Genomic DNA, 16,376 nt, shown 5'->3' with positions numbered 1-16,376 from the left:
CATGGGTTGCAACACTTCTCATAGTCAGGTACATGATGAAGTATCTTCTTTTCTTCACCTTCTTCGAGAAGCCGACACTTTGAAAGTTCTCATGTCTTCCTTTAAGAATTATTTCCAATTTATTATATTTAAAGATATCGTTTATGACTCAATTTGCTAGTACTAATATGACACAATATTCTTAGATGCTTATGCACATGAGAGAATATGGTGAGTTGCATTGTCATTTTAGATATCAATTGGAATGAGAGATGTTAGGCGTCCAATTCATGCAAAACATCTAGTATTGCGCTAATAACTTTAATATATTAAAGTGCTAGAATATTCAAAACAACTTATGAAATTATACCATTCACATAGACCATGTGAATATGATCATGAAAAGATTATTATTATTATTATTATTTAGCTTTAGGAATTTTAGCAAGTGCATATTATCTAAAAGAGTAACTTATTGAGCCATCTTTAACTCATGCTCATCCACAATATCAAGTTCATAAATAAAAACATCAATATTTTCTTATAAAAAGTAACTCATCATTAAAGATATAATCATATATCTAAGCTACTTTGGCCTTATAAAGTCGTGAAGAAAGTGTAAGAGATATGTTTATACCAATTAATTAATTTGAGAAAACATTCCATCATTTATATCTATAGAATGATTTTTTTATGAGAAAGCTACAAAATTGTTTGCAATATAGGATATAAAAAAACTTGAAGAATTGTTATGTATACATTTTATCTAAGGATCATTATGTAATGATAAGTTGATATGGTCTATATATAAGTAATCCTAACATTCATGAACATAAAAAAAATAATATTTGTTCATTATTCTAAGTGAAAATAAAGCATATAATTAGTATGATAAATTATTTTTTAAATATTGTTTTGATGGTTATAAGAATTTCATAGTCTTAAGTGATGATAATATCCAGGATGAAATACATGTTCTTATCTGTTGCTATAAATGTAAGAATTAAAGTTCATGATCATAGAATTATAAAAAGAGAAGAAACCTTGCTTAATGAACTCCATTGGTTGCAAGGCAAGATGAAATAAGTTTAGGGCGTTATGTGAATCATGTTCACAATCTTCTTTAGCCCTTCTAATGTCTTCTCCCATGATAGTCACCTCTATGGATATATACAAAATGCTTCATCTTCTTCAACTAATCTAAACATCTCAACAAAAATATCATTGTGTTTTCCATGATTGAGGAGAATATCCTTTGTAAGATAACAAAAGCCCAATTTCCACACAACATCCCTATCACTGCACATCATAAATGCATTTATCTAGGTATGTATTTTTGTAGTGTTTATCTCTATTCAAGCAGTTATCTATTAGCACACTCCTAATGCTCATCCTCTTGAATTCCTCCTTAGATGAAAAGTCTCTAAATTCTAAAACAATTATAAGAGCAAATTTAACACACCAAATGTTGGGTTAATATTCATGTCGTTAAATACAATTGAGTAGTTGATGAATTAGGGCCATGCAGAACATATGTTAAAAAAAAATTTAATGAGCTAACTAAAAGCGGATCACTTAGCTTTGATAATGAGATTAGTAGGCTTAAATTGCCTCACAATTTTTTCCATCACAACCTCAGCTCTATAAGTAACCTAAAAAATGTAATGCCCATCTATATGTATGATTAAATAAAAAATTTGCATACATATAAAAATAACTCTAATAAGTCAATTTATAAAAAAGATAATGAGAGCAAGATAAGATGATTTGTATTGTGATTGAATAATGTTCACATAATGTTTGAGTCATGTTTGAACCTTATTGAATTTTCCTCAAACAATATTTGAATCTTGCTCCAACCTTAATCAATATTTATTACAATCATGTTTGAACCTTGTTCAAACTATGCTCAATACTTGAACATTCTTGGAATATTGCTTAAATCTTATTTGAAACATAGCTTGATATTGTTAAATCATTGCTCGAACTATGATTGAACCAAACCTGAATCTTGTATGAACCATGTTTAAATGTTGTTCAAACATTGATTGAAAGCTTGAACAATGTTCAAACAGATTCAAATATGGTTTAAAGAGGATTTAAAGTTGGTTTGAAAAATATTTAAAGATTGTTATTGCAAATAATGTGATGTCTAATGTCATTTTGGGTTCATGGTTTATATAGCGAGTGACATATTCAACTATAAATAATCAAGTGCATCACAACATAAATTTTGAACCGATCATAGCCAAAAAGTAAGTCATTTGCTATGAAATTTTATTACATACTGATATCACATACTCTATTATTTTCAAAGTTAGAGAATACATTGAAAGAGGAACATTCAATATTCCATTTTATTCTAAAGTTTGTATAATTGCACTACGGTTTCAATTCTTTATTGCATCTAGCTAGAGTAATTTGGCTTGATATAAAAGTTTAGGCAATGTATACAAGAAATAAACAACTCACATATTTCTCAAATATTGAATATTATATTGTATACAAAGTTAAAGTTTCTTTATTTAAAAAAAATGATGATATTACATAACACTTCAAATACACAACTCTCCTTGGCCTATTGGTTGAGAGCTTAGGCTTCCAACTAAGAGGTTCAGGGTTCGAGTCTATGTGTATGCGTTGTGTGTGTGAGTTTGCCTTAAATGACCTAAATGTCCCAAAAAAAAAAAAACATAACACTTCAATGCAATTATTAGACATCAACATGATTATTAGTCTTCCCAACTAATTGTACTTAGTTATCTTAATTTCGTACAAATAACTCATAAAACGAAGAAGTGGTAACGTATACCGACTCCCTTATAGTTCTCAAAACCCCTTAGCTTCTCGGTTCTACTTCTGCCAATTCAGCGAGCAAGTTTTGCGTTACACTCCTATCCGCCTCCTCCCTCCTCCTCTCTCTCTCTCTCTCTCGCTCGCTCGCTCTCGCTTTCTTAAATTGCGAGGGTGATAAAGGGATGACGGGTTTCGGCCAGGTGGTTATCGGGCCTCCGGGTTCGGGGAAGACCACATACTGCAACGGCATGTCGCAGTTCCTCAAACTCATCGGAAGGCAATGATCTTGTCCTCGCCTATCATTCGAACTTGAACCAATCCTCCTTTCCCTTATTTATTTATTTTCAACTTGTTTTCACTACATTTGCGTCGAATTTACTTTGGTTGGTGCTTAGGAATCGGACTGCGAACGAGACACGCATCGGAGTTTTTGTGAATAATTGGTTTGAAATCAAGGGTTCTATATTCTAATTGTCGTAAATTTGGATAAACTACTTGTGCCGGTGACCTTTTCGAGCAGTGCCTATCATATGCAACATCTAATCTTGGGAAGTCAGATTTATTTTTTAATAAACATAACATCAACGATAAGTTATTTGAGCTCAATTTGATATTTTATGTGGGCAATATTGTGGAAATAAACCTATAAAAGGTTAGTGCGTCTTGCTTTCCTGTTAAACTGTACTCACATCCCTAACTTTAACCCCACCCCATTCAGAATAACCCAATCCTTCGCTAAAAAGACCCTTTTTACTCAGCTGTGGCTAAGATGAACTATCTCTTCTTGTCCATCCCTTCTCCCTTCCTTCCCTGTTAAATCATTACAGCATCAGGGTAACTTCATATGCACATTAATGCCCATTACTAATATCTATGGTGTTTTGTACGGCTGTTGTGCAATATTCACAATTTGCTGCATTCTGTGAGTGACACATACATGATCATTTATACTCTGGGTTTGTTTGGCTGGGCTGTGCACAGGATGGGGTAAACAAAATCTAGGCCTTATCAGACTTGAAGTTTATGGTGGCTGTTATCAACACTTAACAGTTAAAGTAATGCTTCTTCCTATTTGTAATCTAGGTTATTGGTGAAGTTAAAGTGTTAAACCATTATGGCATTAGTGGACTATAATCTAGGGTTAATTGCCCTTGTTCTGTGTAAAATCCACATTAATCTATGCTTGTTTTGCTTAAGGATTATTGGTTATTGAATTCCTGTAAGCCATTGCTGGTGGACCATCGTTTTTATGTCTGGGCTCATTAGCGAATTGACAGAATTTGCAATGACAGGTTAAAGTGAAAGTTAAAGTAACTGCCATATGCGGGAATTTGATCCCTCAACCACATAATTGATCATTTAGAAGAATGTTTTAATTAAAATTATGAGATAACTTATTCAACATTGTTTTTGGTTAGCTATTTTTCCAAGGCATATTAGAATTACCTCATGCTTCTTGATCCTACAGTAAGTTTGATTCTGAGCATATTTTTATTTCCTGTGAATTTAGATCAGCATTTGAGTTCCTACTTGGAATCCTAGAACTAAGTTATCATGTGTAATGACTTTTTTTCTTTAGCAATGACCAGTTCATTCTGCTTGCTTGAACTAATAGTTTTATTTCTATAACATTGATTGTTGTTATTATGGCACTCTTCTGCCTTTTGAGGCAAAATAATATTGGGGAAAATTCTTCAGACCAAAATCTTCCTATTTACAAAACTAACACTCAGATACATTTATTTATTATAATAGTACTCAAATATTGAAGGGCACAACGAAACTCAATCCAAATTTTTTTCCCATTAAATTCTCAACGGTTCGGTTATAGCACATGCAAATACACTAGTTTGGTTGCTCATTTGCAAAATATTGTTGTTAGTTTTGTAAATAAGGAAGTTTTCAATGGCATGCTTGAAAATCTACCAGTAATATTTAGATTGAAATAGATAGCTGATGATAATTTTGATTTGTGGTGATTCATTATTCCTATTATTTATTTGTAACCTTTACCATAATTTCATGTTGTAGTGACGCTTCTTTCTTTTTCATTGGGATTTAGCTTATTTTGCAGAACTGCCTGATAAATGAGATTATATATTACACAAAAGTCTTTGCTTGATAAGCAAGATTATCTTTTACACAAAATTCTTATAGCTAACTCCAACCAGAAAGAACAATTATGTTAAAGAATATGGGTGGTGGAAAATAAAATTCTTCTATCACAAGTCTATTTACATAGTTATTTATAGGGTTGGCTTTTTTTGGACAGCTTGTCTTTCTAAACTTGATGCTTGGTAAAATTTATTGAACTTCTTGGCTATTTTGGACAACTTGTCTTTTTTATATTCTTAATACATGTGATTGCATAGGAAAAGCTACCCCCTTTCTTAAGACTCCTCGATGTGATGGGAGAACTCAAGAGTAGTCTTTGTTGATGTAAATGAAGTTTAATTTAATCATGTTTCCCCTAGTGATGTGCTAGGGCTTATTGGTTTTGTGTCGAGACTTCATCTGGGCACGCTCCCATAGTTAATTGCCTGTTTTGCTCATAGGAGAATTCTCTCAAAGTTGCTTATGTTTAGATTTTTATTTAGACGTAAAGTTAAACGATCATGACTTTGTTATCTCAGGTATACTAACATATCAAGTTTGCCAATATTAGAGGGCTTTGAGCTATAACGCCTAGGGAGACTGCTTAAAAACTATTGGTTGACTCTTCTCATATGCATTGAGCTAATCAGAGAGAATTTTCATATTTGGATGTGTCACAAATGTGATTTTTCAGGTCCACAATAACTCCTCCGGCAAAAAATTGGTTGTACCAAATCTCATTAAATAGTTATGAGGTACACAATATGGCCGCATGTAGTTCAAAGCCACTATATATGATAAGTAAGAGCTCAGATGCATGACATGAGTATCAGTTATCCGTGCATTTTAGTTTGACATGAAGAGGCATGACCTAGACACAAATCAGATTTTGGTTGGTGAGTTTGGCATTAATTGGTGGGCTTGTTAATATGGGAGTTGACCCAAATTTAATGTGCGTTAGGGCTTACAAGCATTGGAAGGCCCAAGAATTAGCATAATAATATAATTAGTTAAGATTGAGCCTTCTTCCATAGATGTTGTACATTGTTTTCATTACCAATTTAGTTTTTAGACATGCTTAGGAATATTCCTTACAAGATGCTATTTTAAAGCTTTTTCTTTGGCAACTGTTACATGATAATTGTTCAGATAATCTTGATTTTTTTTTTGCTGAAGAATATGATTGATGTGAAAATGTTACTTTTTTATTTAATGTTATAGGGCTTAATCATATTAATACTCAATTAAGGATTAAGTCAAAGATTAGATTATGTTTAATGACAACCTGGTAGATTCTACCATCCTTAAGCATATCTTCTTACTCACTTGCTCTAGACAAATTGGTTAATATGGCATTATGCGAGCCTGATTAGGTGTCATACAAGTTTTGGCCTAAACTATAATAGCTTTGATGTGAATTGGTCTATCCTCGAAAGAGCTAGTGAGGTTTTGGGGTCTGCCATTGTTGTTGAGGCTGCAATGCTCTGATATGCTCTATATTAGATTGACGTGTTCTTTTGGGCTTTACTCGTAAGATTAGTATTGGATTTGAAGCATTATTTAGCATGATTTTGAAACAATTTGGTTTCAAGAGGAATTTTCCCTTGACCTAACTTTTTTCTTGAAGACATAATCTTATAACCAATAATGATATAACCACAAGAGGTTATTACGAAGATTTTTCAGAGGAAAGGTTAAAAAAATTTAAGGAAAAATTCAAACACACTCATTAGCAACCCCTTACTTATAGTTGGATGAATGTTGGTGATTGATTATAATTTTTTTATTCTTTCCCCACTTGGCAAATGAGATTCAAAACCTCCTATCCACCAAAGCATTTGTGCTTTGCAAACTTCCATTAGACTCGTAAGGCTACTTTGAAGCAAGATTATGGGTTTCATTAGTAATAGGATGTGGGGAAAACATATTAAAAGAATCCCAATCAATTTCTTGGCATTGAGGTGAACTTTCTTTTGGGGCTAGCGGAGTGATAGGAAGTAGATGCGATTCAACAAAATCAACAAATGGTAATACGAAATTATGAAGAAATATATGAAAACCTCTTTTTATTGAAGATATGTGAAGAAAAACAAACAAGATATGATGAATGTTCAATCAGAGAGGAAGATCCTGCTTTCCCAATTTCCTAGCCGCTGGCTAGAGCCCAATTAACCTAAGAACAATCTAAATTCAGCAAACAACACATAACCATAACCCTGAAAAAAAATCCTACTTAAAGCATACAATAAACAACAAATACCGAAATAACTCTCCCCCAATTCTCTCCCGAATCTGCCCTATTTACTTAATTATTTCCCTCCCAAATTAGTCCCAAAATCCGCCCTCTTCAATTAGGAAAATATTTCCTAATTAATCACCTCCAAATCAGCCCCCAAATATGTCATATTCAATTAGGAAATATTTCCTAATTAATCCCCTCTAAATCAGCTCCCAAGAGCCGGTTTGGAAAAGGATCGGCAGGACTTGTCCAGGATGGACAAGGTTTAACAATACCCCCTCTCCCAAAGGTCCACCTTGTCCGCAAGGTGAAGAAATGACTCCCTCCTCAATTTCCTCGTCATCACGAACGGTGAGAACATGAAAAGTCTGGTCCTTACACTTATGCCCTAGTGTATACCTCTCCTCACATCTGAAACACAATCCCTTTTTCCTCTTCTCATGTAGCTCCATTTATGTGAGTTTGTTAAAGTTTTTCCCAGGTCTTCCTCCTGCATTCTTCTCCTTCAGAATCTCCCTAAGAGTACCTGGTGCCGACTCCTTAGATGCCAAAAAGGTTGTGGTCATTCTGTACGAATTTTCTGAGTTGCTGCCTCCAGCCTCTCTATTTAGTTGCCTTTGATCCTCTACTAACTGGGCTAGCTCCATAGCCTTTCTCAAATCACAAGGCCTCATCACTGTAAGTGCCGCCTGAATATCTGGTTTGAGCCCTTTCATAAAGTTTCCCTCCTGTACAATCCTCAAAAGTCGGTCTAGTCGACTGGCTAGGTGCTCAAACTACTCATAATACTTCATCATTGTCCCCTCCTACATCAGAGCGAAGAACTACTCATAGAAATTCTCTCCATTGTTGGTTTTGTTTCAAAAAGGTTCCAACAAGCAGTCCTTAAACTTTCTTCAGGTCCGTATGGGTCGCCTCATATCCTTCATAAACGACTGACTGAAATTTGGTAGTGCTAGTACCAGGACACTTGACATGACTTTCTTTAGTTGCTCAAACACCTGGGTGTCTGCCTCACCCCATTTAAAACTATTCTTCTTCAGTTGCTCTGTTAATGGCCATGGTATAGAGCTGTATCCCTTTGCAAACTTCTTGTATCATATCGTGAGTCTAAAAAATTCCCTCAACTCTTTCAGGGTTTTAGGTTAGGACCCTTCCAATATCTCCTTTAATAACCTCTCAGTTTCATCCCTCTGAACCTATGGGTACCGGTTGGGTCGAATACTGATAGTGGATACCCCTTCTTTCAGGTTGATGGCATGCTCATGCTCCCTCGGGGATGGTAGGCCTTGAGGTAACGGGAACACCTTATTGAGTTGTTGGAGTGGCTGGGCTATCTCTGGAACCTCCTGCTCTTTTTGCAGCTCCACCAAGTAGCCCGGCGCTACTACCTGTATTGCTTTGACCATGGTTTTGAATGAAATCATGGTTTCGCACAGGCTGTTATCTCCTCGTAGCACCACCTTCTTCCCCTCCATTTGAATCTCTATCGTCAAAGATTGCCCAGTCCACCTTTGTTTCTCCCATCGTCTATAACCACTTCTTTCCTAAGATAACATCAGTGCTTCCCAAATCCAAGGGAAGAAAATCCTCCATAATCTGTAGGCCTTGGAGTATTAGCGCCAGCCTCCTATAAATCTCCCTGCTTCTCTCCACTTTTCATGTTTTCATTGTGACTCTAAAGTTCCCTGTATCCACCAGCTTCAATCCCAACTAGCCTACGACCTGATTTGAGATGAAGTTATGAATAGCCCTGCTATCCACCAAGGCCACCACTAGCTGCTCCCTGATCTGTCCCTTCATCTTCATGGTATAATTTGAACCCACCACTAAATTAGGGGGCACTTCTACCACATTAAGGTGTAGGTGCTCCCCTCACGCTTCTGCTTCATCCATCAGATCCTTGCTGTCGGTTCCCTCCTCATCACAAACCATAAGGACTTAGAGTGTGCTGTCCTTGCACCGATGGTCTCATGCATAATTCTCATCACAGCGGAAACAAAGGCCCTTTGCTCTCTTATTCTGCACCTTTGCCTTTGTGAGGTGCTTGAAGTTGGCCACGGGGCTAACTCCTCCACTCTTCTCCCTCGATCCTTCATGCTGAAATGACACTATCTTGGTTCTCGGTGCCAGTGAAATTGAGATACTTTTGTAAGAGCCTCCCACTATTTCTCTCTTACCGATCTTCTCCATCTCTCTCTGATTCTACGCTAGCTGGGCTAGCTCCATTGTCTCCTTCAATCCATTTGGTTTCATTAATCAGAGGTCCGCTCGTATGTCGGGTTTGAGGCCCTTCATGAAATTTTCCTCCAACACCGCCTCTGAGACTTGCTTCAATCACCCCGATAGCAACTCAAATCTCACCTTGTACTCTATGATGGTCCCCTCCTGAGTCAAGACAATGAATTGGTCATGTAAGTCTCCTTTTTGAATGGCTTGGAAACGTTCCAACAAGCAATCCTTAAACTCCTCCCATGAACGAATCAGATATCTAGCATCCCTCCATTGGAACCAGGCGAAGGTTTTCTCTTCCAGGCAGTCTTATGGCTATAAGATTCTCCTCCTCTCTCAACCCATTCACTGCGAAATACCTCTTCACCTGGTATATCCACCCATGGGCATCCTCTCTATCGAATACCATCATCTTTAACTTTCTAACCCTAGCATTACCACCACCTCAATAGCTTTTTCCTCCTCCAGTATAGCAGTTGTCGTGGTCCCTCCATGTTTCCCCTGTATATCGAGAGTGGGAATCCCACCTTTCTTCCATCTGCCTCGCATGATCTGATCTCCATGGCTCGGCTTGTCCCCCTCCTTCTCCGGTCGTCTACTCCCCTTGCCCAAAAGACCTCTCATAGTGGTCGAACACTCCACCACCTCCACCACAAAACTCTCTTCCTGTTATTCCCCAATTCGAAAACCCTATTTCACCTCTTATCGGTGCCCTAGGAGGTGGCTTTTGACCCCATCCTTCTCCCATGGCTTACTCCCCTTGACCAAAATGTCTCTTATAGTAGTCGGCCATCCAACCACCTCCACAAAAAAATTCCCTCCTTGTTGTCCCCTCATTGTGCCGAATGTTGGCCATTAAAAGAGAAGCATAATACTAAGTTAAGTGTTGTAGAGATGAGGATGCTTAGGTGGATGAGTGGCTTGACCTTTAGAGATAAGATACGAAATGAGCATATACGTAAAAAGGTTGGAGTAGCTCCAGTGGAAGATAAGATTAGAGAGAGTCGCCTTAGATGGTTTGGTCACATTAAACGTAGGCCTTTTGATGACCCGGTTAGGAAAGTTGAGGTATTAGATTCGACTTATGTTAAGAAAGGTAGAGGTAGACCTAAAAAGACTTGGTTAGAAAATATTAGAAATGATATTTCTTTATTAGATTTAAATGAGAATTTGACTTTTAACCATACACAATGGCGAAAAAAGATTCATGTAGCTGACCCCACATAGTGGGACAAAGGCTTGATGTTGTTGTTGTTGTTGTCCCCTCATCCGAAAACCCTGACCCGCCCCTTATCGAAGTCCCAGGAGGTGGCTCTTGATGAAAGAAACTCTCCTCGTCGAACTCCTCCCATTTGATATCCTTTCCCTTTGATTCGGCTAAAGGAATCCCGGTCAAATCTTGGTTAGGGTTAGCCATCAGAACTGCCGGTGGAGTTTTTGATTGCATCTCCAAGAGCTTCCTCATCATCTTGTCCAACCCTCCAAATCGGTTTTCTATTGATGAAAACCTTCTTTCCATGGTTGAAAATCTTCTTTCGATGGTTGAGAACTTCTCTATCCTAGATTTGATTTGCTCCACTTCGCCTTCCAATGCATCCATCTTATTTGTTCCCATGTCTCCCAAAACCTCACTCTGATATCAATTTGATGCGCCTTAGCAGGAAAAACAACAAGTAGACAATAAGGAAAATGCAGGAATCCAAATATTAGGGCTGAAATATGATTATCTGTTCAACAAGAAAGAAATATACAATTGATCAACTATTCATGAGGTAGATCAGCTCTCCCACGAACCCTAGACGCCACTAGGAAGTTCTCAAGAATAAAACTATAGCAAACACAAGTTATCTCCTATCCTAACCCTAGACAATTTTTTTTTTAAATAGCCTTAGCACAAAATAACTCAAATAGAACTTTCCTAAACAACATAAACATAATTTAGGAAACATTCATAAATAATTAAGCATGATTCAGGAAGCATTTTTAACCTTCCTAATCAATTAAACATAAATTAGGAAACCTTCCTAAACAATTAAATACTTCATAACTAGCATAGACAAAAACAACTCCCCCCTTGATTAGGAACATTCCGTAATAATTTCCCTTAATTAGGAACTTTCCTTAATAATTTCTCTTAATTAGAAACTTTCCTAATCAACTCTCTTTATTACGAACCTTCCTAAACAGCTCCCCCTTCCTGGTTGTAGGGCTCCCCAGCTTATCAGTTTCCTTCTGATGGGAATAAATTGATTCTATGCAAGTGCACGCGTCGATCAAGTAATGAGGTGAATAAGACAAGTACCAATCTCACAATGACAAATGTATCTTATGAATGGCCCTATTACTGTCTACTCAAGCAACAAAGTTATCATATTGAATCAATATGAAGGTGGTGTTCTACAAACTACTGCAAGTGTTATAATTGATTTGGCTTAAGAAAGACTTAGGGGTAGAATTGGCATTTAGAAACTTTCAAAATTCATAATTATCAAAATACTCATAATTAAATATAGGTTCTATATATGAAAACGATCAGAATTTTACACTCTATTTTCTAAAATTATTTCTGTCAAAATCTGACAACTTCAAAATTTTCACTTAATACTCGTCGCTGCGCTTTAAGCGTGCGAAGTCTTAGACGGCATTTTCGAGTTTTACACCGCCCATCCCGCTCCTACCGTAACACTCTCATTGATGGTTTATGGCATAGACAACATTGATATTGTTGCTAGTAGGAAAAGAGATGAAAACTTGATGCTTTTTTTTAGGTTGGTAAGGTTTAATTTAAGTAGTTTTATTATTAGGGAGGGAGAGGGAGCTGGAGGGAGCTTGCTCGCCAGTTCTATTGATGGCTGATGATGTTAGCAACATCAACATTGTTGCTAGCTGGAAAAGAGTTGGAAAAATTAGTGTTTTTTTTGGTTCCTATGGTTTAAAATGAGGATTTTAATGAATTTATTATAGAAAAACAGATAGTGTCGGGATCTAAATTATAAGTTTTGTAATTCAAGAGATGGAAGGTTTTAAAATTTTGGAATGTAAGAGGACACTATCATTGGTTGTTGGATGAAATTGATCTTTTTTTAAACATGAAAAATGCATCGAAAAACTGAAGTAAATAATTCTTGGCTAATTTTTTGGTTTATCTATTTTAAGCTTATTTCATCATATTTTCATTTGTACTTTATTTTTTTTGAAATTTGTGGAGTGTTACACAATCTCTTTTAATGTATTGCGTTATGGCTGTTGAAATGACTATTTATTCATTGTAGGAAAGTGGCTGTAGTCAATTTGGATCCTGCAAACGATGCATTACCGTATCCTTTTCCATTGTGAATTTTATTTTTAAGTGATTATTTGTCATCTTTTGTGAAATGTCACGTCGCTTTCCTTCACCAACATAGATATGAATGTGCTATTAATATTGAAGACCTCATTAAGCTTGGTGATGTTATGGCTGAGCATTCTCTTGGACCAAATGGAGGTTGATTATTAAATAATCCTTTTTCTGCCTGTAGAAGTATATACTAATATAAATTCATTTAGTGATGCACTCATGTAAATACAATATCTTCTATTTTGCAAGAGAGAATTTTTATATTGTATATTGGCAGAGAATAGGTGCCTATAAACAGGCATATAAGGTGAAAATAAAATGAAAAAATAAACAAGGGATTATCTTAAATTAATAGTATAAGAACAAAAAATATATATCTAAATCTATTATGTTTTAGATATAGCTAATCTAATAAATATCCTATAAAAACACTACCCATTAAGCTGGAGCATAAATATCAATAAGTTCAATATTGTTTCAAAAATTGAAAAATAAGAAGGGGGATAGAGCTTTGATAAAGATATTAACCAATTGTTCTTTACTAGAGACATGAAGAGTTATGATCTTTTTCAACAAGATTACATTTCCGATGTAGTGACAATCTATTTCTATGTAGTTAGTTCTTTCATGGACGTTAGGATTCATTACAAAGTAGATAGTTGTTTGATTATCATAATTTTGATCATGGGCCACGGGACATGGAAACCTAATTCTTTGACTAGAGTTTTTATCCTCTTCATTTCACATGCAAAATGTGTTATAAATCTATATTCAACTTCTACGGCAGACCTACCTATAACCATCTACTTTTTACTCTTTCTGGAACCAGATTTCCACTTACAAAGACACAATCTAAAGAAGTAGATTGTTGATCCTTGATCTAGCATAGTTTGTATGGGCAAAGGTCTCAATCCTCAAATGATTATGTTTTTTATAGACTGGACATTTCCATAGAGATTTATTAGTATAACTTAAAATTCATATGACAACTGGCCGGTTTATATTTTTTGGGTTTTAAATATGCTGGTTGACCACAATTATGATAAATTGAGTAATAGATAAATAAGTTTACCATAAGATGTTAGCAAGAAGGATCTTCATAGGTTTCATCATTTTATGATTACAAAATCTACATAAGAGAGTCATCAGGTTTACACCCAACAAGACAATTTCTTCAAGAAGGTTTGTGGCATTTTTTCCTTGAGAGAGAGAGATTCCTTCTTTGCTGATGTAAATTCGATATCAAGAAAATATTTTGGATGTTTCAGATATTTAGCGACAAAAATCTTCTTGAAATTATGTTGACCTTCATGTTATACCCAAAAGAACGAAAAAGAGGGAAGAAGCTCAAAATCATGCCTTGTCCAATGGATCCACGATTTCTGCAGAAATCCTGCTCAAAACCCTCCGAAATGTCAGCTATTCAGCGCTGGCAGAGCCGATTCGCGTCTCCTCGCACAAATCCTGCGCGAATCCTGCGACGAGTCCTCGATCCCGCTCCCATTTGGGTCTTTAAATACCGACTGAATGAAGCCATTTCTTCCCCCGTTCGCTACCTTCTCTGTCCCGAAGCTCTCTTCCATTCGCTTCCCACGCTCAACTCTCCCTCTCGCAAGCAGCCTCCACGACCAATCCTTCCTCATAGCGTCGGGCTCACCTCGGCCGAACTCAACCTCCTTCCTCTCCAACCAAAGTCGTGCCCTCTTCTTCCCAAGCCGAGAGAGAGAGAGAGAGGGAAAGAATCTCCACTTACCTAGCCAAGAGCCGCACACCCCGTCGCCTCTGCTCTCCTTGCCCGGCTCCTTTGTGCCGTGCGACTTCGCTCCTCAGACGACTTTCCCTTCCTGTGGATTGGAACATATACAACTAAAATCATGAGCTAGAGAAAGAGGGCCAAATAAAGATAGAATGATTGGTCGGGCTATTTCATAGTCCAATGCCAACAAAAATCTTATAAAGTTTGTCAAACTAGACATGAGGACTTTGCATCAATCCATATATAATATTTTGGGAGCTTGTGTATTTTGTTCTCCCTCTTGCAACATACCCAGGAGGTTATTCCATAAAAAAAAAAACTATTTCGGTGAGATCTCCATGGATAAAAAAATATTAATGATAGTTATTTATATCATAGGCCATCCTTGATTTATGACAATGGAGAGAAGAAGATGTATAAAGTAGTCAAGCAATTGATACAAAATTCTCAAAATAGTCATTGCCATGGATATGATTATATCCTTCTTATACCATCTGACTCTTGTAGAGGACAGAGAACTTAATAATGAAGGGGCATCAACAAGCACTAGATGTAACTCCTGTAGGAGGTGTAACTAATTGTCAAGTATTATGATCCATTTTATTTTCCATAACCTACTTCTAATTAAGGTCATACAGGGCCTCTTGGTATATATTAGGAATATATACAATAAACAATAATAAGAAAAGTTGATGACAAGAAAAGGAAATGAGCTATGGGACATAAAAGATTGTTTTGTATGATTAGTTCATTGGAGTTTACCTTTTCTTAGAGCAATGAGAAAATGGAGATGAGTACTCAATGGTAGACAAATGCTTAGTTATAGAGATGAGATGGAAGGTGGTGTTGCAAAAGGCGATGATAAGACGATGATGAGGCTTGTGAGTAGAAAAATACATGATTGGAGTAGGTCTTACGGCTAAAGGTTTTAAAGGTTCAAATAGAAAAGTTGTAGAAAGATGAAGTGGAAGCGAAGCAAGTGGAGGTCTCATGAAAGGTAACATCAACAAAGACAATTTTCCATAAGTAACAATGATAACGTTTTGGAACATGAAAATAACCTAGGAAGATGCAATGATATCCTTTTTGATAGTTTTCCATGGTCTAGGTGAAAGGATGGATGAGACAAATGTTGTGAAATATATATATGACTTTTATTTCTTGATAGAATAAATTGATACAAATAAGACTTCCTACCAGCATTTTAATAGGTAAATCTAAGTGACTATGGTATGCCAGAGTGAACTAAGTCAAAAGGGGAAGTACAAGGAGATGATGACAAGGGAAATGACGTATGATGATACTTGCTAAACTCATAAGCTTCATACTCTTATTTTGTTATGGTGGATAAGAAATGAGTGAAACATTAAAGATGATGAGAATAAATTAAATGACAATGCCATTGATAAGGGAAAATTGCATCCATGGTTGTTGGATCAACAACATTGGGATAATAACAAATGTTTTTGAGAATATTACATAACACAACAAGGCCAACGTTTGTTGTCACAAACATTTATGCTCTTAATCACCTTGAGAATTATTGACCAAGGTTGCTTGGTCAAAAGTGGGAAGAGGACGAGAGTTCTATGACAAGAACGAGAGAAATTTCGTGACAAGTAATTCTTAATTCTAGTTTTGCTAGATAATTGGATAAGTAGTAAGGGATGGTATCTAAGTATCTCTTCTCATTTGACATGGAGGGTGTTATAGTATTCATGGATCAAGTATCATTTTATTGAAGATAAAATATCTTAGATTAGAGTGTAGACATGAGAGATTACTTTCTTGAAAGAATGTGGGGCTAACGAAATCCCACATCTTTTTGGCATAATCTTGAAACATCACTATTGAGATAATAGAATGTTCAAAACTATTGAGCAATCATATATGAAAAACTCAGTAAGAAACTAGTTATTTTGAAGACATGATGGTGTTAGCAC

The 16,376-nt window shown here is 36.1% G+C and overlaps 1 protein-coding gene across 1 annotated transcript in view; it reads left to right on the top strand.

Moving 5' to 3' along the window:
- Positions 1 to 2,858: 2,858 nt before the first annotated feature.
- LOC110097951 (GPN-loop GTPase QQT1) overlaps positions 2,859 to 16,376 on the top strand; it is a 29,798-nt gene continuing 16,280 nt past the window's right edge. Inside the window, exons 1-3 of the mRNA XM_020824623.2 lie at positions 2,859 to 3,052; positions 12,613 to 12,657; positions 12,745 to 12,824. Coding sequence (XP_020680282.1) covers positions 2,958 to 3,052; positions 12,613 to 12,657; positions 12,745 to 12,824 — 220 coding nt within the window. The 5' untranslated portion in view covers positions 2,859 to 2,957. The remainder of the gene's footprint in view (positions 3,053 to 12,612; positions 12,658 to 12,744; positions 12,825 to 16,376) is intronic.

This window comes from Dendrobium catenatum, unplaced genomic scaffold, assembly GCF_001605985.2.
Source record: "Dendrobium catenatum unplaced genomic scaffold, ASM160598v2 fragScaff_scaffold_946, whole genome shotgun sequence".
In the NCBI taxonomy this organism is placed as follows: Eukaryota; Viridiplantae; Streptophyta; class Magnoliopsida; order Asparagales; family Orchidaceae; genus Dendrobium; species Dendrobium catenatum.
Note: the sequence above shows the minus strand (reverse complement) of the source record. Positions and strands in the feature narration are given on the sequence as shown.